The sequence below is a fragment of the Hyperolius riggenbachi genome, chromosome 4 (assembly GCF_040937935.1).
Source record: "Hyperolius riggenbachi isolate aHypRig1 chromosome 4, aHypRig1.pri, whole genome shotgun sequence".
NCBI classification, from domain to species: domain Eukaryota; kingdom Metazoa; phylum Chordata; class Amphibia; order Anura; family Hyperoliidae; genus Hyperolius; species Hyperolius riggenbachi.
The window spans coordinates 87,223,566-87,247,508 of record NC_090649.1 but is presented as its reverse complement, the minus strand read 5'-3'; the positions used below and the strand labels follow the sequence as shown (position 1 = coordinate 87,247,508).

The window sequence follows — 23,943 nt, the reverse complement described above, 5'->3', positions numbered from 1 at the left end:
TTCTTTGACCATATTACAAAAATACAATTTATTCTCGTAAATATTTTCTTAAAATCGAAAAATAGCATTTTCAATGTAAAAAATGACTAGCATAAATTCACAAGCAACACTGCTGATGAGCCATTCTCTTCTCTTATCTGAATGCATTCGGTCTAGGAAATAAAAGAGAAAATCTCCACACAGACTAGCCTCACATTTTAACATGTCAAACAAATCACTGAGCCCTGTTTGTAATGACAAGAATGGAGCATAGCAAAATGACTGAAGCCAGTGCTGCATTTCCCAGCATCTTTAGATTGTGTCGCCTGCAAAATGACTGAAGCCAGTGCTGCATTTCCCAGTATCCTCAGAGTGTATTTTGCTTGCAACATGACTGAAGCCAGTGCTCCATTTCCCAGTATCCTCAGAGGGCGTCGCCAGCAAAATGACTGAAGCCAGTGCTGCATTTCCCAGTATCCTCAGAGGGTGCCGCCTGCAAAATGACTGAAGCCAGTGCTGCATTTCCCAGTATCCTCCGAGTGTATCACTTGCAACATGACTGAAGCCTGTGCTCCATTTCCCAGTATCCTCAGAGGGTGTCGCCTGCAAAATGACTGAAGCCAGTGCTGCATTTCCCAGTATCCTCAGAGGGTGTCGCCTGCAAAATGACTGAAGCCAGTGCTGCATTTCCCAGTATCCTCAGAGGGTGTCGCCTGCAAAATGACTGAAGCCAGTGCTGCATTTCCCAGTATCCTCAGAGGGCGTCGCCTGCAAAATGACTGAAGCCAGTGCTGCATTTCCCAGTATCCTCAGAGGGCGTCGCCTGCAAAATGACTGAAGCCAGTGCTGCTTTTCCCAGCATCCTCAGAGACCGCCGCCTGCAAAATGACTGAAGCCAGCATTACTTTTCCCAGCATCTTCAGCGGGCGTCACCTGCAAAACGACTGAAGCAGGTGCTGCTTTTCCCAGCACCTTCAGCGGGCGTCGCCTGCAACATGACTGAAGCCAGGGCTCCATTTCCCAGTATCATCAGAGGGCGTCGCCTGCAAAATGACTGAAGCCAGTGCTGCATTTAGCAGTATCCTCAGAGTGTGTCGCCTGCAACATGACTGAAGCCAGTGCTCCATTTCCCAGCATCCTCAGAGGGTGTGGCCTGCAAAATGACTAAGGCCAGTGCTGCATTCCCCAGTATCCTGAGGGCGTCGCCTGCAAAATGACTGAAGCCAGTACTGCTTTTCCCAGCATCTTCAGTGGGCGTCGCCTGCAACATGACTGAAGCCAGGGCTCCATTTCCCAGTATCCTCAGAGGGCGTCGTCTGCAAAATGACTGAAGCCAGTGCTCCATTTCCCAGCATCCTCAGAGGGTGTCGCCTGCAAAATGACTGAAGCCAGTGCTGCATTTCCCAGCATCCTCAAAGGGCGTCGCCTGCAACATGACTGAAGCCAGCGTTACTTTTCCCAGCATCTTCAGCGGGCATCACCTGCAAAATGACTGAAGCCAGTGCTGCTTTTCCCAGCATCTTCAGCGGGCGTCGCCTGCAACATGATTGGAGCCAGGGCTCCATTTCCCAGTATCCTCAGAGGGCGTCACCTGCAACATGACTGAAGCCAGTGCAGCTTTTTCCAGCATCCTCAAAGGGCATTGCCTGCAACATGACTGAAGCCAGCGCTGCAATTCCCAGCATCCTCAAATGGCATTGCCTGCAACATGACTGAAGCCAGCGATACTTTTCCCAGCATCTTCAGCGGGCGTCACCTGCAAAATGACTGAAGCCAGTGCTGCTTTTCCCAACATCCTCAGAGTGTGTCGCTTGCAACATGACTGAAGCCAGTGCTCCATTTCCCAGTATCCTCAGAGGGCGTCGCCTGCAAAATGACTGAAGCCAGTGCTGCATTTCCCAGTATCTTCAGAGGGCGTCGCCTGCAAAATGACTGAAGCCAGTGCTGCTTTTCCCAGCATCCTCAAAGTGTGTCGCCTTCATCATGACTGAAGCCAGTGCAGCTTTTCCCAGCATCCTCAGAGGGCGTCGCCTCTAGAAAACTTACTTTTATTTAGTTTTTAAATCGCTTTGTTAGTTTCTCCTCTTCCTAATTACACGGGAAGCTTCTAAAGTTTATTGCATTGCAGAATGTTTACTGATCTGCCGCTATCCTAACAGAAATCCCCTGCTGCTGGATTAATGGCCCGGCGCAAGAAATAAATATTTGATATGCGGGATGTGAAAAGCATTTCTTCACGCCTTCCCGCCACAAGTCTGGAGCCGCCGTTTCTCCTGTAACAGAGCGGAAGAAACACATTCTACAACTCTACACGTTATTTGCCTTAGTAAATGAGTCTGAAAATGGCAAAGCACAGTCACTCCAAACAAACACTTATAAATTGTGTTTCATTCCTATCATGGCTTACAACAAATGAAAAGTGGATTTTAAGGAGTGAACTCTTTGCTCCCAGACAGAATCATTCAGGGCATGCTTTAGCATTAGGCACACTAGTCTCGAGCCAAGATGCATCTGTGTACTGAGAGGTGGCTGTCAGGGGTTCTCAAACCCGCAATCTCTATCCTAGAGACTATCTAGGATCACTGCCTCCCCCAACAGGGCTGGATTTACCATAAGGCACTGTAGGCACATGCCAACAAGCAGATGATGCTAAAAAGGCGGCTCAACCCCCTCCTCAAGTACCTCCCTCCCATCTTACCTATGCAGAGTCCTGATCAGACTGTAAATGAGAGGTTTCTCACCTGAGTCTTGGCATTTCACTGACCAGATCTCCCTTCAGTCAGGGGCACCTCTAGCTACCTAATAATTGGGGGCACCTCTAACAACTTAACAATGAGGATAGCTCTGGCTACCTAATGTTAGCCGCTACCTACTGCTAAGGGACACCTGGTACCTACCTATGATGGGCAAGGGAACTGACGAAGATATGACTGCTGGGCCAGCCAGCACACTTGAGGTGCAGTTTTGGTGGGGGTTTATAGGTCCATGGACGGCAAAGTCTAGGGTGACAGGATGTCTGTGCTTATAGGCCCCTGTGATGTAAATCCACGTCTGCCCCTGAGCACAGAGAGCTGGATGCAGGGTCAGTTGTAGCCAAAATGGGGTCCTGGACAAAAATTATGCAGGGACCACTGACCCGCAACCCACTTCCCCTGGGAAGCAGCGATAGCTGGCCCCTGTGTTTCTGAATCTTTCCCCTTAGGAGGATCGTTCCAGTTGCAGTGGGGCCCCGAGCAAAATTAACCTGGGTGCTTATGCTCCATTACAAAAGTCATGGATGATATCGCCCCTCTCGCCAATGTCTGCCCTCACCGTGTCAGTCGCCAACCCTGGATGACCAAAGCCACTAAACAGTTAAAAAGATGCTCTAAAGCAGCTGAACGGCGTTGGAGGAAAAGTAACACAAGTGAGGACTTAATCTCATATAAAATAGCCTTGAACAACTTCAGAAACGCACTCTCTGTGGCAAAACAGTCGTTTTTTTCTTATCTTATATACGCCCATTTCCACAACCCAAAACGCTTGTTCAGCACCTTCAACTCCGTTCTCCGTCCCCCTCCTCCTCCTCCATCTTGCGAATAAGCTAAAGAATTTGCAACATACTTCACTGATAAAATTGAGAAAATCCGAAGTGAATTCTCCATGCAGCCCTCAAATCCCACCTCCACACCTCTTCATTGACTGCTCTCTAACTGCCTTTTCTCCACTCTCTGAACATTCTCTCTCCTCTATAATATCCAAAGCTCATCTAACCACCTGTTCTTTGGATTCTATTCCCTCCCATTTCATTCCGCAGCTATCCTAATCTCTCATGCCTGCACTAACATCGCTATTTAACCTGTCCCTCTCCACTGGCATCTTTCTACCCCCACTCAAAAAGGCTGTTGTGACACCACTACTTAAAAAACCATCTCTAGATTCTACCACACTCACCAACTACCGCCCAGTGTCACTTCTCCCATTTGCATCCAAATTACTTGAACAGCATGTACATGCAGAATTAAGTCATTATTTATCTGCTAACTCCCTACGTGATCAGTTTCAGTCTGGCTTTCGCTCTATCCACTCCACAGAAACTGCCCTTATTAAAGTGGCCAATGATATTCTTACAGCTAAATCCAAAGGTCAATTTTCCATACTCATCCTTCTTGACCTATCATCAGCATTTGATACTGTAGACCACACCTTACTCCTACAAATACTTTGAAATATAGGAATAAAGGGACTCACTCTCACATGGTTATCTTCCTACCTCTCTGGAGACTCCTTCACAGTCTCCTACTCAGATCAGATCCCTTCTCCTCATGCTTTGTCTGTCGGGGTTCCTGAAGGCTCTGTCCTTGGTACCCTTTTCCATCTCCATGCACGGTCTTGGTGACTTAATCAACTCATTTAAATGTCAATACCACCTGTATGCAGATGATACACAACTGTACCTCTCTGCCCCACACCTTAACTCCCTCCTCAAACATGATCCTGACTGCTTGTCAGCTATATCCTCCTTCTTGTCCTCCTTCATGTCCTCTCACTTCTTAAAACTTAACATGAGTAAAACCGAACGAATCATCTTTCTACTGTCTCTGGCCACCTCTCTGTCTGAAGTAACAATAAATGTCAATAACACTCCCATAACTTCAGTTTCCAAAGCACGGTGCTTGGGGGTGATATTCGACTCATCTCTTTCTTTTAATCCTCATGTTAACTCCATAACCAGCTCCGATCATATCCAAATCAAAAACATATCTGGCATCCAACCTTTTCTCACTCAAGACACAACAAAAATGTTAATACATGCTATTATATTATCTCGTCTGCACTTCCGCAACATACTACTTTGTGGACTACCTTCTAACAGACTGGCCTGCTCCAGTCGGTACGGAACTCGGCTGCTCGTCTCATTCATCTTTCTTCTCGATCTTCCTCTGCTGACCCTCTCTGTCAAGCTCTTCACTGGCTGCCAATTAACCAGAGGATCCAATTCAAACTCCTAACCCTAACCTACAAAGCTCTCCACAATCTCTCTCCCCGGTACATATCCTCTTTTTCAAGAAGAGGTGGCGCTCACAGTGGATTAGCAACACATTCCTTTCCCAAAGTCTGTCATAAAAACACATGAAAAATCCAAGATGAAAGTCCACTATGTAACAAATCTTCATAGACAGTTGCTGTTTCCTGCTATTCCTCACAGAAGGATAGACCCTGATGAGTCATACGTGACGAAATCGATCGGGCGGAGTCTGATGCGGAAGTGGAGGCAGCGGTCCTGAGCGGCAGTGAGGCGGGCACGGACGGACACACCACTGACCGAGCGCGCGGCGGAAGTGGAGTGGAATCACACGGAGAGCCGGAGCCTGCCAGCCTGGCCATCAATACGGGGGAGAGCCCATTTAGAAATTACTCTGATCGCTATTTTATCGTGGAGCATGTGAATGTATTCATATTTTAGCAATAAACATTTTAAAGCGATATTGCACTATATGGAGTTTTTCTATTGAGGTTGATGCTCAATCGCAAAGGAAGCAGGAGATTTGTTGGAGGAAGGAAACTGTGATATTGGTTGCCAGAGAGGTGAGGGACGACCCGGGAACGGTCCCAAGGCTTATTTGGACCACTTGGCTGGTCTAAAACTGTGGTGAGTGGCACACAAAGGGTGCTGGTGGTGGTCTATCCTTCTGTGAGGAATAGCAGGAAACAGCAACTGCCTATGAAGATTTGTTACATAGTGGACTTTCATCGTGGATTTTTCATGTGTTTTTATGACAGACTTTGGAAAAGGAATGTGTTGCTAATCCACTGTGAGCGCCACCTCTTCTTGAATGTGTTTTTTTGTGTGGAGGCGGCGAACCAGTGGTGATAAGTTTACTAGGAGGATACTGTGGTGTCCCCGTTTTTATGCTGAGAGCGCAAACCTCTTGTGATTGACATATCCTCTTTTATTTCCAGATACAAACCAAATCGCAATCTCAGATGATCTTCTGTTGTCCTCCTCTAGAATTACCTCCTCACATTCACATGATTTTGCATGTGCTTCACCCTTCCTCTGGAATGCCCTCCCACAACACATCCATCACTCGCCAACCTTTGTTACCTTTAAACGCTCTCTAAAAACTAATTTGTTCCAACAAGCGTATGCGCTACCCTAGGCCACTTCCCTTTCTCCTAAGACCAAACTCCTACTATGCATCCAAAAACACACTGCCTCTATATATATTTGTTGTATACTACCCCTCCTCTTGTTTCCCCCATTCCCTTTAGATGGTAAGCTCGCAAGGGCAGGGCTCTCTCCCCTTTTTGTGTCTTGGAAATCATTATACATTATATTTATCATGTTACTTTTATCACTGTCATTACCAATTCTGTATTTTGTATTCTGTATTTTGTATCGTTTTTTGTATCTTGTCACTATGTATCTTGTATATTAGTGTACACCATTGTCTGTATTATGTACACCATTTTTGTTATTTACTTTGTACAGCGCCACTGAATATGTTGGCGCTTTATAAATCAATAATAATAATAAAATAATTATGCGTATTGCTTATTTATTTGCACTGTGAACTATTTTGTATTCCAATATTAGATTGATTGGTATATTTCTTTTCAGAATATTGTTACTTGCACCTGGCTTGCAGGAGGAGGTCTAGTGAGGGAGTAATTTTTTTTTTATTTTTTTTATTGGTTTTTAATCGTGGTTTTTTTTTATGTTGTACTATTCATGAATTTCTAGTGTAATAATGTTATTTGAATAAACATTAATTGGCTGCGTGACTATCCTGCCTATAATAAGTGGAAGGGAAATATTTTTTTCTATTAATTCTTAGTTTTGGCAGTTTGCTTCCTCCTGAGTCTGCACGCCATACTTTCTGGTGTCCTGTCACTGCCTTTCCAACCACTCCTCCCTCTCCCCCCCCCCCCCACCCCCCTTGTGGTATGGTTTACTAGTGAATACACTGAGTGAACCACTACCAGGAGGAGGAAACAATGTTCCAGGATTCCCAAACAAACTTTACACTTCCTGCCAGGTTGATCGGAAACGATTGGTCGGCTCAGGAAAATGTTAAGCGTGTACATAGATGTGATATTTTACGGGGGCCCTCAGTGCTATTTGTATGTGCTCCGCATTTACAGATTGTAGAAACAGCCCGGGATCTCTACAGCCTAACTGAACAGCAATACAAGCTTCAGAAACCAAATCTCGGCTGTAGTCAAATATTCCTACTTTTATCTGAATAACATTGCAAAGATTAAACATCTCATTCCCCCAGGGGATCTTCCAATCCTAGTTCACACCTTCCTCACATCACAGCTGGACTACTGCAATGCCCTCTACACAACCAGGGGCGTAGCAATAGGGGGTGCAGAGGTTGCGACCGCATCAGGGCCCTTGGGTCCCCAAAGGGGGCATCCCTCAACTACAGTATTAGCTCTCTATTGGTCCTGTGCTCATAATAATCACTTCTGTCGATACTTTGAATAGTGGTTACCATTAACAAACTGCTCCCCATCCCATTCTTGCACCTGACACTGTAGTTGCCATTGGCAGGTTTTGGTGCCACCATATCAATTGTTATGTATAGAGTACTTGGGGGGCCCCATTGTAAAACTTGCATCGGGGCCCAGAGCTCCTTAGCTATGCCACTGTACACAACGTACCTATGAAATCACCGCCGGGAGACTTGGGCGCAGGATACAGCCGGTATATGGCTTACCCTGCTCCTGCACAAAGCCCGGCGGCGTTAATTACTATTTCTCCTTCAGGTCCACGTGAATGCTAGGGAATGATGTAATTCGGCTTCCAGCTATTGCTGGCAGACGAATTACAGTGTTTTAAAAGTAACTTAAGCTCAGTCTTCTGACGGCGCCAAAGTTACTCATTGTGCGCCGCAATTTCTATTATGGTCTATGGTGGCACCGGCTGAGCCCAAATCTCCTGGCGCTGTTATTATAGTGCTCGCTCTACGCAGGCCTCTCAAACAAGGACCTGTACCTCCTGAAACTAGTACAGAATGCTGCTGCGAGATTGCTAACAAACCAACCCTTCCCATTGTCACATTACACCGATCCTTCGCTCACTGCACTGGCTACCTGTAAAATCGAGAAAATTCTTCAAGATTGGACGATAGACATTCAAATCCCTACACAAGTTGGGCACTGGCTACATGAAGGACTTGCTGAAGCTGCATCACACCTCTCACAACCACAGAACAGCAGGATCCATAAACTTGGTCACTCCCAGAGTGCACCTCAAAACCTTTGGAGCTATAGCTTTCTGTCATGCTGCCCCTACCCTGTGGAATTCCCTACCACACCCAGTAAAGACAACCCCATTCCTAGAGCTATCCAAATACAGACCGAAAAGCCACCGGTTTAGTCTGGTATTTGCAGACTTGTAGAATTCTTCCTCTGTACCACTATTTTCCAATCAACCAAATACTGGTGTGAGCCATGCTTACGCGCTTTGAGACCTTGGGGAGAAGACCACTACACAAATGTGGTTTTTGGTGGTTGTTGTAAATAACAGGGAAAAACAACACAAGAAAATAACAGGACAAAATCGGCGTGCAGATTCAGGTTATTCCAAATGCATATTTGTGTCTGCTTTCCTGTAAACTCTCTACAGAGATGCAGTGAAGCATGGCTGTTTACCCACTGACAGCCATAAATCATGAGGCGTTTCCACTCGGCACACAGGATAATTCACCAGCAGCGTCTCTTTGGATGCGGAGCTGACATCTTTAAATGGCACTCTGCTCTCGCTGAAAGGTCTCTCAATGCCAATTCAATTAGATAATGCTGCGCATTATCACACTTACCCGGCACTTGTTGAACGCCCACAGTGAAAAGTGTGTTCCAGGACACATTCTAAATCATCTCACGCAGAGAACAGGAATAATTACTTCCCCTCACTAATTACTGTTATTTCAAGAATTAGGTCATGTAAGTGGACACGTTCTATAGTCAGGTCAGACACACAAATAATGAGGGAAAATTGTGCTGCAAAAGTTTATTCTGTGCGCCGAACAACAAACAGATCCTGTGGATGAATATGAATTATGAAAAACCGTTAAAGTAAACCCGAGGTGAAAATAAACGGATGAGATAATCAATTGCATTTATCCTCAGTACCCCTAAAAATGACTTTTTTTTAGATATTCCACATATTCCATAGTGTCCCAGAGTTTAAAAAAAACAAAACCATGAAAGACTGACTTTTTGTAATCTCCTGCTCTCAGAAGTTGTATTTTGCCAGGAAAATGTTTATGGCTGTAAACTGCTCATCGGTGATGTTTACTATATTCCCAGCAAGGTACTGACAAGACAGAAGCATTAACTTTTGCAGGCAGCAAAATACAAGTTAAACAGCCTGGTTATTAATAAGTTTTGTACTGTGCATAAACGTTTATCATGTGTATCTCATCATGTCACACGTCACCTCAGGTACACTTTAAAGGGAACCTGAGGTGAGAGGGATATGGAGGCTGCCATATTTATTTCTTTATAAACAATAACAGTTGCCTAGCAGTCCTTCTGATCCTGTGTCTCTGATACTTTAAGTCATAGACCCTGAACAAGCATGCAGCAGATCAGGTACTGCGACTCCGGTTTTTCTGGATTAGCCATGTGCTTGCTCCAGGGTTTTGACTCAGACACTAGTTATGCCAGAAGATAAAACGTGTTGCTAAGCAACTAGCATTGTTTACAAGGAAATAAATATGGCAGTCTATATATGCCCCTCAGCTCAGGTTCCCTTTTAAGGAGTCAGGAATGGAGGGGTGGGCATTTCTGAAGCTATCAATGTCCACTTTCAAATGAGTTTAATGGCTGCCCACAATATAATGATTTTAATCATTGATTTGCAGCATCCAGAACTCAGAGAAAAGTAAACTGGCACAGGTAAAAGGATGGTGGTGTAACTGGAGGGTCAAATGACTATGAAACGTGAAGCTCTCATAGGAGGCGAGAATGAGGGCAGTTGGAGGAAAGTAAAATGTGTTAAAGGAGGAAAAAATATTTCCTAGTTTTAAGAGATTCGGGATTTAGAGTATGAAAAAAAAACTGTAGAGAAAATAATGTAATTAATAAGACTGCTTTTCTTAATGTTTTTATAATATTAATTTATAAGTTATTTAAAGCAGGCCTAAACTCTTGCACAGCAAACAAAGAGAACACATATAGTTGCTGAGAAATTTAACCTGTGTGTATTTAGAGAGATGAGCCAGTTTCATTACCCTTTATTAGCAAGTAATCAGCAAGTCATGGCTGTCAGCTGTCTGAACTGTGCTGCTGTTGTGGGCTACTATGGAAACACTGGATGTTAACCCTTTCTGTGCTCCCAGGAATTCCAAAAAGAAAACACTGCAGCATTTTTGTAGGATGTTTATAAGTTGTAACAAAGAATGTTTTTTTTTATTTTAAGGCTACTAAGCTGCTGCTTATCTTTTAGAGCAGATAAAAAGTTCTGAGTTTAGGTCCGCTTTAATAAGTGTTTAACCTTTGTAAAATATTTCCTCTTCCTGATTTACATAATGAAATTTATCCCAGGGGGCTACATCTTTAGTCCAGTCAGGTGCAGATCTACGGAATATTTGTTTCTGAGAATTCTGAAGCCAGTGAAAATAATGCCTGGTCTCCCAGAATGCTCTGGGAGGAGAATTGTGCATAGTTAAAAGCAATTTAACAATATGTAGATATAGAAAGTGTTTCTGATGCTAAAACCAGGAAAATTACCATAGAAGTAGATATCCTGAGTAATTTACTGCACACTATTATGCGTCACTACAGTGCTTCTTTAAATATTACTTTTTTTAAATAACCTCTCCTTCCGACCTACCTGCCTGGGTATGATAAACTACATGCTGTCCCCATCCCCCCTTCTTGGGTGAGTATATATCATACCTACATTAAAATTTTATCCCAATCGTAATGTGGCAACGACTGGATGTCTGGACATCTACACAGCCCTTTTTTATTTTGAAAAAAGGAAGTATCAGGTTTACTTTAACATCCTTAGCGGTAATCCCGGGAAATCCTCAGCTCAGAGTGGTAATCCCGTGTCTGAGTGAGTTATATACAAGAGCTGTTGCAGTTCTTTCTGTGGTATGTTTTTGTTTTGTTTTTTCTTGTTCTAATGCTAGGTAAACACCATACAATTTTCTGTTAGAATTTCTGTTATGCTGGGTACACACGGCACGTTCCCGCACTCGATGCGCCTCTCGATTTCCGGCCGCGTGATTATTTCCGAGCATTTCCGAGCGCTTTTCGATGATTGTTGGGTCGATTCACATGTAAAGTATGTCAATTCGCCCTATGATCCATCGAAACGCAAATCGGACATTTCGGAAATAATCGAGCGGCCGGGAATCGACGAGAGGCGCATCAAGTGCGGGAACGCACCGTGTGTATCCAGCATTAGATTTACCTGCCAGATAGATTTTTCCCAGCATACTGTAAAAAATCTATCTGACAGGTAAATCTAACAGAAAATTGTATGGTGTGTACCTAGCATTATGGTCTAAAAGCTTGTGAAAAAATTGCACGGTTTTAGACCTTAAATCTGGAAATAATCATAACGCCAGGGAGGTAAGTAGTTTGCATGTGTTGTGTTCATCATTTAAGAAGCAGTACTAAAAAAAAAAAAAAAAAAAAAAGAAGAAGAAGAGCAAGTGGGTATACGCACCTGTTCATCCTGAGGCCACTCCCCCTGTAGCCTCAGCGACGGCACTTCCCAGACAGACAGTTTCCCAGAGAAATGGATAGCTGCCAGGCACGTTCCATCAGGGGAGAGGCTCATCTTGAAAATACCATCCTGTAAGAAAATAAAATCAAAATATTTTTAAAAGATATTTGGTTGCAGAGAAAAACATTAGCATAACGTCAAAGCTAAGAAAAAAAAAAATTGGAACACATCAATCTCCTGAATGGAGATTGAATATTTCTTCCAAACTATAACTGCTGGGCTCTTTCACTTAAAGGAGTTATTAGGGAAAATTTAATAAAGTGCTACTTACCGGGGGCTTCCTCCAGCCCCAAGCTCCCAGCATGTCCCTCGCCGCAGCTCTCCCCACAGCCGTTCACTGCAATAGTTCTGCGCCTGCGCAGTCCGCTCCGGCCCGCGTGGCGGTGGTTGACAGCGCCGCTCGCGCAGGCGCTGTACAGGCCGACCTGAGGTCATCGCCGGGGACCGGGAGTGAGCTGCGGCGAACGGCTGCGGGGAGAGCTGCGGTGAGGGACATGCTGGGAGCTTGGGGCTGGAGGAAGGCCCCGGTAAGTAGCACTTATTTTATTCAATTTTCCCTGATAACCCAGCGGTTATAGTTTGGAAGAAATATTCATGGCTGGCGCACCAGCAGTCGCTTGACTTTTTTCCAAGCAGTAGTGAAAAGACAATCAGGTAGACAACAGGAAAGTAAAGGAAACTAAAGTAAACTTGTAAGATATCTAAAAGCATCAACCCAACACCAAAGTGGAGTCTGAACCTGAGACAGGAGTGCATTTTTCCAAAATCAATATCTTCCTTATTAAAGCGAGATGAAGAGAATGGGGCGGCGAATGATGAAAAGAGAAAGCAGAAATGAGCTTTTAGCAGGCCGTGCAGGAAACAATATACACATTGCTGCTTTTCCGCTAGCTTCCATAACTGCATTTATGTGAAACATTACCGCCGAATAAACATTCACTCTGTTCAGGCGGGAAAATGGGAGAGGGGCAATGTGTATTTTCCTCACAGATTAGGCCAGATTTATTCCATCCTCTTTTTTTTTTTTTTTTTTCCTCTATTGTGAAGTTCTCATCTACAAAGCTACAAATGCATTGCAAAATTCAAATACTCTGTCAGAAGAAAACGCTTTCTACTCAGGAGAATGATGAAAAAAAAGCTATATGAAAAATGTATTGCTTACCTCCGAAGATAAACGAATATGCAAACTATTTACGCTTTGTGTGAGGAATAGAAAACTATAAAGTAAAATAAAAAAAGTTAGGAATATGTGAAACTGGTAGAGTTTGGGTGTTGTGGGTAATTGGAATTCTATTCTATCATCTCAGACCACGGTAAAGCCTGGTTCACACCTTCAACTGTGATTGTTCAGTTTCACCACCTTCATGTAGTTTGAGGGCCACCAGATTTTAAATACTATTAACAGGTTGTGTAGGTTAACCTTCCTGGCGGTTTAATTCTTCTGCCAAACAGGCAGAAATCCTTTTTTTTTTTTTTTTTTAATTTTGTGTTTCATGTAAAGCTACCAGAGTGGTAGCTACATGAAACACCACTAGAGGGCGCATGTTTCCCTCTAGTGCGATCGTAGCCGGCATCAATGGCAAACAGGGGAACGCGTATATAACGCGCTCCCCTGTTTGGCTTCTCCTGTCGCCATGGCGACGATCGGAATGACGTCATGGACGTCAGCCGACGTCCTGACGTCAAGACGCCTCCGATCCAGCCCATAGCGCTGCCTGGAACTTATTGGTCCGGGCAGCGCAGGGCTCTGGAGGGGGGGCCTCTTCCGCCGCTGCGTGCGGGCGATCGCCACAGAGTGGCGGCGATCAAGCTGTGCTAGCTGCGCGTACAGCACTTTAAATGGGCCAAATCGCCCCACCAGGGGCTGAGATAACTTCCTGCGCGGCATAGCCCGAGCTCAGCTCGGGCTTACAGCCAGGAATTAAAGAGGAACTCCAGTGAAAATAATGTAATAAAAAAACTGCTTCATTTTTACAATAATTATGTATAAATGATTTAGTCAGTGTTTGCCCATCGTAAAAGATTTCCTCTCCCTGATTTACATTCTGATATTTATCACACGGTGACATTTTTACTGCTGGCAGGTGATGTCACTGGAAGGAGATGCTGCTTGCTTTTTTGGCAGTTGGAAACAGATATTTCCCACAATGCGGCGAGGTTCACAGACAGGAAACTGCCAGGACCATGGTCCTCACAGTTTCCTGTGGGAGGGGTTTCACCACAATATCAGCAATACAGAGATAAGTGATGATCCATTTGTGAAGAGGAATAGATTTCTCATGGGAAAGGGGGTATCAGCTACTGATTGGGATGAAGTTCAATTCTTGGTCACGGTTTCTCTTTAACTCTCATACTACATAGAGGTGGTAAAATTGGTCAGTGGTTGGTCAATCCGAATTGGATGTGTGTACCATGTGTGGATTTATTCTTAAAGTACCTGGACCAATAGTAAGGCATGGTCAGATCAGCAGTGACCCAACTCAATCCTAGTTCCCCATTTCAAGGCTTTGCGGGTTTTTTGTCATGCTTACAAGGTGGTGCAGTGGTTAGCACTCTCGCCTTGCAGCACTGGATTCCCAGTTCAAGTCCCAGCCAGGGCATCATCTGCACAGAGTTTGTATGTTCTCCCCGTATTTGTGAGGGTTTCCTTCGGGCACTTCTGTTTCCTCCCACATCCCCAAAACATACAGAAAAGTTAATTGGCTTCCCTCTAAATTGGCCCTAGACAAAGATACATACACTACACGATACATACATAGACCTATGACTACGGTTGGAATTACGGTAGATTGTAAACCCTCTAAGGAACTGTTAAGTGACAAGACAATATATAAACTGTACAGCGCTATGTACGCTAATAGCGCTAATACTAAATAATAATAATAATTGACTACTGGTGTAAAGTCTTTCTAGTCACCAGGCAATTGTGACAGTTCGTAATTTGTCTGTACCTATCCATGTGTTGTATGTGGTGTATCATGCAATAATCTTACTCAAAAAGTACTGCAAGTAATGAAGAACTTCAGGCATTATATTTATTTTATTTATTTAAGTATTTATATAGCGCCGACATATTAAGCAGCGCTGTACAGATTATATATATTGTCTTGTCACTAACTGTCCCTCAGAGGGGCTCACTATCTAATCCCTACCATAGTCATAGGTCTATGTATGTATCATGTAGTGCATGTATCATAGTCTAGGGCCAATTTAGGGGGAAGCCAATTTAACTTATCTGTATGTTTTTGGGATGTGGGTAGAAACCAGAGTGCCCGGAGGAAACCCAATAAAATGTCCCTATGGGCAGGAATCTGATCTCTTCCCAAAGAGCACAGCTAGACCCCAGTAAAACTTCTTAAAGATCTGAAATCAGTTTCTGGAGGAGTCAGGACCCTGCGGTGACCCTGGCAAAATGCGTCTTCAACACACTCCAACTGCTGGCAACAGAAGATAGAGAGGAAGTCAGCATGAAAACGGTGGTCCTTGTGGTGCCTGCAATAGGAGTAATGTATATGAAGCACTACTAGCTGCTATGCACCGTGACGGCAAATATAGGGGTGAGTGTCCTGTTCTTGAGGTGGTGATATAAAGGTGGAAAGGAGGTGCAGATGTCTGTAGGGAAATCTTTGGTGATGGTCACTATTAGTTACACTATGCACGTCTTGTCCCCTTTTTCTGAGGAACATTGAAGGTGCAAAACAAAATAGGTAAGCGCTCACATTGAAGGTGATGAAGGTGATGAGCCTGAGGACTATCAAAGGGAGCGCAGTGTCCTTGAACCTACATATTGAGATACTGACTAATAATAGACAGACCCTCCTCTTCAGCTTATCACAGTCCGCTTCATGATACTACCCATCAGGCCGCACATGAATGAGAAGAACAATAATACAAGCCCCACCGCTTTCTGTACAGTCACTGCCCTGCTCATTGTCCAGTATCCTACAGTAATAACTCTGAATAGCAGATACTTCTCCTCCCTGATCAATTCACTAACAGAGCTAAACCTTTCAAGCATAGCTGAGAAGTAATTGCCGCTGCGCTCCATAACATAACTCCATCTCGTGCTTGGCTTCCGTCAAACCAGCAGAACTGTTTTTCCTGCAATCTATTTTTAATGAATGTTAAAAACAGTCATTTGAATACTTGTCACTGTAGCGGTGAAAAAACACTAGGGGCCATTGGGTATGAGCCTGGTGAATGGACTGTGCAACCCAAGGGAAATAAAGTCTCAGGCACGATGAGTGGTGATGGAAGCAGAGCGGAAACCTGACAGTGAAGGCAGGAGAGAACGTGTGCGTCAGAAGATAGACCCGCTGTGACAGCCAGGAGGGGATGGCAGTACAGTCCTCAGTTGTGAGTGAGCTGCTGGAGAAGCAAGAGATCTAAGGCCTCAATTCACTAAGATCATGCTGGAGATAATAAGGCAAGAGAAAACTTACCTCCACACAGTGAGAGAGTTATCTTATCTCTTCATTCCTTACGTTACCTCCTTTGAAGTTAATTTACCTCCTCTGTAGTTATTTTCACATGCAGTTAATTAACAGCCTGTCTTTAACTCTGGAGTTATTTTAAGCATTGGAGAGTTAACTTAAAGACAGAAGAGTTAACTTTAGGTTTGCCTGAGGTAAAATGTTGCCTGAATACTACATGCCTCATCACCGTGGGAACAACTCTAGAAACGTTATTAAAGACAGGAGATAAGCTTAGTGAATTGAGGCCTAAGTCTGCCAAACACAGAGTAACAGCTCTAGTGAATGCCACGTGATCTGCTGGCAAGCGTCTACACCTCCACCATCGGGGCTATCCTCTGCTCCTCTGTTATTGTCTGGTATGGAGGCGCAACTGCTAGCGATGCATACAAACTCCAAAGGGTAATCACCGATGCAAAGAGGATTGTTGGGTCACCCCAGCCACCGTTAGACCACCTCTATACTTCTAGGCTGAGGACCAAGACCACCAGGATTTTCCGCGACTCCATCCACTCCGGAAATCAGAATCATTTATTTCACCAAGTACAAAAGGGGGTTGTACCTGGAATTGGTTTTGGCTCATACAGGTTCTGGAAGGAGGGGGGGTAATGTCTGAAAGCCAAGAGCCGAGGCTGCCATACTATGGCGCCACCAGTCGCATTTTGCATCACGTATTATACCTAAGGAGACATCGAAAAGGGCCGGGCAGAGGAAGGCGAAGGTTCAGCAATAATTACCCAGTTCTTCATCACAACTTCAACCTTCTCTCATCAGGCCACAGATACAGAACTGTATAACCCAAACCCACCAGAAGCAGGAGCACCTTCTTCCCTCGAGCAGTCCTTCTCTTGAACTCTAGTCTCTTCCCCTGTAAATTTCCTTAGCCTACCTGACACCCCTGAGCATAAATGTACCTGCGACCTTTAATGTGTGATCTCTATGCTTAGTGGTTGACCCCTATGTCTGTCTTATGCTTGTAAATCACTGTCTGCCATCGTACTGCTGCCAATGCCATGTGTACAACAAATAATTCAGGGGACAACTCCCATCGTACTCGGCAAATAAAGCAGATTCTGAATGTGCAATACCTAGACACCCCCGTCTGGAAGCCGTATGGACATTCATACTTCATTTTAGGTACCCCTAACCTTACCATTACAAGGGATGGTCAATGAGATGCAAATAATTGCAAGTTGATGCAGGATTATTACAAATTTCTATGTAACTTAACTAGGCAGAACCACCTCCTTCAAGTGACAATGAAGTGAAAAAAACAACTTAGGATATATTGAATTGTATGTGTAGTACGGATAACTAATAGAACATTAATAGCAAAGAATCTCATTCTTATTCTCAGTTACATTATTTTTTTTTTGTTTTTTTATAACATTGCATCATTCTGTCATATTTCCAATTACAAACAACACTCTGCATTTTAAACTATGAAACAGAGCAGAGCTAATGACCCTTACAACTCCCCTGCAGTAAAACCTTATCTAAAGCTGTTTTTCACCGTTTCTTTGATATATAAGTGCTTCAGAAAATAGGACTGTTTCCGACCCAAGTTGGATGGGAGAGCTCAAAGAAGCTCATTTGCATAGATAACTGAAGTTTGTTTTTTTACTCTTCCTGTACTGGAAAAAATGAGACTCATATCTTTGCTACTAATGATCTATTTCTTAGCTGTGTTACTTTTACAATTCATTATATAAGTTTATTTTCACTTCAGATTCCCTTTAAATTCATAATCTTAAAGAGACACTTAAGCCTACAAAAAAAATAAAATAAAATCGGTTTTACTCGCCTGGGGCTTCTACCAGCCCGCTGCAGCTGACCCGTGTCCTCGCAGTCACGATTGGATCCTCTTGAAAGTAGCTGGCAGCTACTTTCACTTTGCCACCAGGTCCAACAGGCCTGGTCACGCGTAGCCTTCTATGCGGGGAGTCTGCAATAGCGTCCTGCGCAGGGCGCTATTGTGGACGGGAACGCATAGAAGGAGACGCGTGGCCTGGCCTGCGCAGGCGCAGTAAGCCTGTTGGCCGAAAGTGAAAGTAGCTGGCGGCGGGGGACAGGAGGATCCAATCATGACTGCGAGGGCACGGGACAGCTGCAGGGGGCTGGTAGAAGCCCCAGGTTCGTAAAACTGTTGTTGTTTTTTTTGTTTTGTAGGCTTAAAGGGAACCAGAGAGGAAGCACCCTTGTGTATTTTACCATGTATATCAGTAAGAACATTAGAGAAAACACTTACCATGCTCTCTGTTTCCTCCTCACTGCTAAAAGTGTCTGTTATCAGCAGTCACAAGAATCCCAGACTGAGCAATTAAATCTGGCTTTGCTGGGAATGATTATTGCTGAGTCATTATAGCAAAGCCACAAGGGGGCAGGCTTGGGCTTGAAATAACACCACAGAAGACAGACTTAGCTATAATCTTTCTGTGTCAAAGCTAGACGGAGCAGCCTGACTTCTCAGTCGGGGGGTTCTTATCAGAGGTGATAACAGTCAGATTACACAGAGAACAATGAAACAAAGGGCAGATTAGGTGTTTACTGTCATGTTCCCACTGATTTATAAGGTAAAATACAAGAGGGTGCTTCATATCTGGTTCTCTTTAAGGATCACTTTAAAAAGGCACAGTGTCCACTAAATCCGCAAATGTGATTAGGCACAGCGTAGAATGGGATGCTTTCTAAATAAAGAGGAGCAGCGATGGCCATGTTTAGGAAAACTCAAGGAGAAGCATGTCATTTGTTCGATCAGCTGATAGATTTGCAGTGATCACATCTTGCTTTAGCACATAATTATGACCAGCAAAGCAGCGACTTACATATCCACCACCTAACCAAACTGATCACATGCTTCTCCATGTGTTTTCCTAGACATGACCATCGCTAAAGAGGGGTCATGTCCGAGTTGCAACAAATCCCTCAGGTATTTAAAGGGATACTGTAGGGGGGTCGGGGGAAAATGAGCTGAACTTACCCGGGGCTTCTAATGCTCCCCCGCAGACATCCTGTGTTGGCGCAGCCACTCACCAATGCTCCGGCCCCGCCTCCGGTTCACTTCTGGAATTTCTGACTTTAAAGTCAGAAAACCACTGCGCCTGCGTTGCCGTGTCCTCGATCCCGCTGATGTCATCAAGAGCGCACAGTGCAGGCCCAGTATGGTCTGTGTCTGCGCAGTACACTCCTGGTGACATGAGCGGGAGCGAGGACACGGCAACGCAGGCGCAGTGGTTTTCTGACTTTAAAGTCAGAAATTCCAGAAGTGAACTAGAGGCGGGGCCGGAGCATCGGTGAGTGGCTGCGCCAACACAGGATGTCTGCGGGGGACCATTAGAAGCCCCGGGTAAGTTCAGCTCATTTTCCCCCGACCCCCCTACAGTATCCCTTTAAGGGCCCAGATTGTTCCAGGATTTGAATTCCAATAAGCCAATTTTAAATAGAACAGAATAGTTCTGCGCTCCATGCATTACTGAATATTGGGTTGGGTTGGGGGAGGGGAGGAATTCATTATACACATACTATTCTTCATTTGACTAAATAAATACAAAAGTCACATCCAATTACAGAAATTAAAGTATGAACGGCAGTCGTATCACACGTATTTAAGTTCTTCACGCCGCCGACTCAATCAAAACAGAGTCCTACCTGCTGGAACTAAATTAATAAAGTTAATCCCTATTTACCTGCTCAGTTCCGTGTCTGCTAGATAATCGGGCCTTAATAATCCTCCAGAATCCTTTTCTCTTCGAGGTCTGTAAAACGAGATCAAGTCATGCGTTACGGCGGCAACCAAAATTATCGGGGGGGCAGAAAACTCTTCATTTATATAGGAATAAAACGCAGAGAATGAAAAGATGACAAAAGAAGCAGAAGGATAAATACAAACCATTTAAGCCATTACATTTCCCTAGACGCTTTTTAAGCCCCTCAAGGCAATTTGGAAATTAATTTACAACTATTGTGAAGGACGGGAACAACGGGGATCGCTCAGGGCCGCGGTAGGAAAAGCATTTATTTATCTTTCAGCTACTTTTTAATTGAATTGATAGAAATAACAAGAAACAGGCTTGCCACTCACTTTCCATTTAACTGAATGTTAATGTGCGACGTATCATATTGCATAAGCCAATTCTGCAGAGAGTCAGCAGACTAAGTTAGGTAATAGAATCGTAATGGCTGCCTGCTGTATCCTGCCACAGGGCTGGTGCACACCAAGAGCGCTTCTGAGCACTTTTAAAACCGCTTAGCTAATGTATTAGAATGATGAGCGATGAGCTTTTTTTCCCCAATCGCAAACGTGGGTCCTGCAGCATTTCCGCTGATTTCTGAGGCGACTCAGCCCCAATGAGTAAATGGGAACCGAAATTTAAATAAAAAAGTCAGATACTCACCTAAGGAGAGGGAGGCTCTGGGTCCCATAGAGCATTACTTCTCCTTTCCCGGTCCGCGCTGTTGCGCCGGCTCCCCCGTAGCGCTATTCGACCATTTCGGTCAAATACCGCTGTCTCCCGGCCTAAGGGAGGCTTCGGAGATGCTTTGGGAGCCCGAGTGCTCCCGAAGACGGTCTGCTCTACACTGCGCACGAGCGAGCGCCCTCTATGACGCACTCGTACGTGCGCAGTATGGAACAGCCTGTCTTCGGGAGGACTCGGCTCCCGAAGACTTCCAAAGTCCCCGCGGTGGGGGATTTGAACACGAGAGCCAGCGCAGCACCAAGGGCACCAGGAGAGGAGAGGGACGGCTGATTAGGACCCGAGCCTTCCCTCACCCTTTGGATCAGGGATGTCAAACTCGATCATGTAAGGGGCCAAAATTTAAAACATAGTCTAAGTTATGGGCCAAATTTTTTTTATGAGGAATTAACATTTATGAACAGTCTCAAACTAAGTGGTGTAACTATAGAGACCGTGGGTCCTGCGCCTCCCCTTCTGCAGAGTGGAGCAGTTTAATATTTACCTGCTCCAGCGCTGCTTCAGAACTTCTCTGATCTTCTGGACAGCCGCATGCACTATGCTGCAATCATCTGCCTTCTGAGGCATGTCACATGTCAAAAAAAAAAAAAAAAAAAAAGCTATGCAGCATAGAGTGTGTGACTTCCAAGAAGAACAGAAGAGACACACTGCAATGCCGGAGCAGGTAAATATTACATTGCTCCATTGCTCTTTTTTGCTTTGTGCGGAAGATGGTGTTGGGTGAAAGTGTGTATGTCTTTTACAAGCCACATGGGGGTTGAGATGTTTGGATCCTGGGAGGCAACTGAGAAAACTTGTTGGAGGCACCCAGAATATAATTATCTTACAGTAAATCATAAGGTATAGGAGTAATTCGGTCTTACCTCCATAAACGGACAAACCATATGAGTAAAAGTTTTTGATGCACAAACGTGTTTCACAGGTACTGGCCTGCTTCCTCGGGTCAGTAACAACGTGCCTAAGTCTGTAGCCATCCCAGCTGTGGGCACCTCCTTGCTCCTAGGAGGGAGCATCATGTGGGTTATTGCTGCGCCTCAGCTCAAACTGACAATGTTTCAGTCAGAAACACTGTCCCCGGTGTGCTCCTCTGGATGGGAAGGCAGTGTGCTGTTGCTCTTTAACTGCATAGCATGATGCACATTTGAAGCTCTGAATGTCATGGAGGGCCGCATTCGGCCTGCAGACCTTGTGTTTGACACCTTTGCTATAGATTGTAGGCCTCTGGCAGGGCCCTCTCCCCCAGTATTTCCATCTTGATCATACAATCTCACTGTCTGACGCCCCTCTAGCAGACTAGAACAGACTATCTTTTGACCAAAGACACTGAACTACTGTTATCAAATACATTTGCATGACCTTGTTTTATTGTGAGTTACTTGTATGTCTTACCTTGTATGTTAACCTATGTATCTATTGTGTAATGTGTTGGTGCTTTATAAATACAATAAACAACAAATAATAATAAAAATGCATAAGGGAGCTGCCATCTTTATTTATTTATTTTTTTTACGTGACCCTGTAAACACATGACAGATCTAATTCCTATAATTGCCTATGGGAACCAGATTCAGGATGTTTTCAGCTTGCTTACCGTGCCCACATCATCCTCGTAATTGGTAACCTGCTTGTAGTGCGGGGATCCGGAGAGGATCCTCCAAGCTGTCAGCCCACACTGTGTTGCTTTAGATACTCCGTCTTCATTTGTCTCATTTCCTCCGACGAACAGGAGCCTGAAATGCACAGAATATACCGCATGTAATTAACCTTCCATCTGATATATAGCTCTCAAATGTACTATGGTAAGGCGGCCAATCTGAGAATCGCAGCAATGCTAAGGAAAGCAGAGGATACCAGCACTCCAAGTTTCAATGATAGCACTAGCACACTTTTTATTGTGTTCCGTATCCACAAAGATCTGTTAATTGTTTAGGGGGTCTCGCAGAATGCCCCTTTATCAAGGCGTGTGGTTATTTTTATTGTGCTCAGTATCCACAAAGATCCGACAATTGTTTCAGGGGCCTCGCAGGGTCCCTCTATATCAAGGCGTGTGTAAACCACTCACAGGAGTCGCAGCAATTTTGGATACTTGGAGTCAGTGGTTTCATAAACCGCGGAGTCGGATAATTTTGTACCAACCCCTCAGCCATTCCGTGGCCTTAAAGAACAAGCGACACCCATGCTAACCTAGAAAAAAAACCACATATATAAGTAGATAAATACTACTTCTACTTACATAACAGATGTATTGTGCTTTCCACGTAATGATTCCTGTGAATTTTACAAAGGAAAAGCAGAAAATCCTTTTCTAGGCAGTGGCCATCTTGCCAAGCTAATGCTGACATCATATCCTCCCTGACTCTTGTTTCCCCCCTCCCTTCTCTTGCTCATTGTGTATTCATTTGCTGCCCTCCTCCCAGAGTCTTTTTTTTTTTATTTACACATCCAATCACTGAGTCACCTCAGCCTTGCTTGTAAACACAAGTGATCAGCTAGGCAGGGAAATAAATGGAAGAGGAGGAATATAATATAGATATAAAAAAAAACTCCCAACATTCAAAAGAACTCCCAGCATTCAACTTTTTGGCACGGTTTGGCACTAGGGCCAGTGCTCCTATAGTATGTAATAACTCCAAACCATAACAGCAGAAAAAAGTTTTGAATGCAGGATTAGCATCTTTATCACTTAATACACTCAGACCAGATGCTGTTGAAATTTGATTTTTATGGTGACAATACCGCTTTAAGGGTTCAAATGCACACACGGAACACACAAACTCCCACCACGCAATACAGGTATAAATGTCCTATTTGCACTAAAGGTACACAAATAAGACATTCTGCAGGAAGAGGTTAAAGCTGGCAACACACAATGCAAGTAGAATCCAAACAGAGGTACTCAATAGGCATAAAGTTTTGTATGCATAAACACCTGACGAAGGGACAAGACTACATAACATGTAGTGTGCAGTCTGCGCCATTAAACGCAAGTTTATGCCTGTTGAGCGCCTCGGCTGTTTTGATTCAACTTAGATACCGCATAAAGGTGATACCCCTAAGGGGATTGCGCACCGGCGTTCAGGTTTAAAAAGTCATTTTAAAAAATATTAAATGTTCAATTTAATAAAAACATTTGATTCCATGAAAATGTCTTAAAAATGAGGGCCTTCTTAAATGATCTTTTTGTCAAAGGTCACTGAAACATTGATCAGGAATGTCTATCATTTTTATTGCTTAATTCCAAACAGAAGTTATGGGACGAATGACGTTTGACCTTTTGAAA

The 23,943-nt window shown here is 44.2% G+C and overlaps 1 protein-coding gene across 2 annotated transcripts in view; it reads right to left on the bottom strand.

Moving 5' to 3' along the window:
- NBAS (NBAS subunit of NRZ tethering complex) overlaps positions 1-23,943 on the bottom strand; it is a 916,216-nt gene that overhangs the window by 783,152 nt on the left and 109,121 nt on the right. For both annotated transcript variants that reach the window (XM_068280281.1, XM_068280282.1), the window contains exons 10-12: positions 22,255-22,393; positions 19,875-19,943; positions 11,657-11,785 (exon numbers count right to left, since the gene is read on the bottom strand). In XM_068280281.1, the coding sequence (XP_068136382.1) occupies positions 11,657-11,785; positions 19,875-19,943; positions 22,255-22,393 (337 nt within the window). The remainder of the gene's footprint in view (positions 1-11,656; positions 11,786-19,874; positions 19,944-22,254; positions 22,394-23,943) is intronic.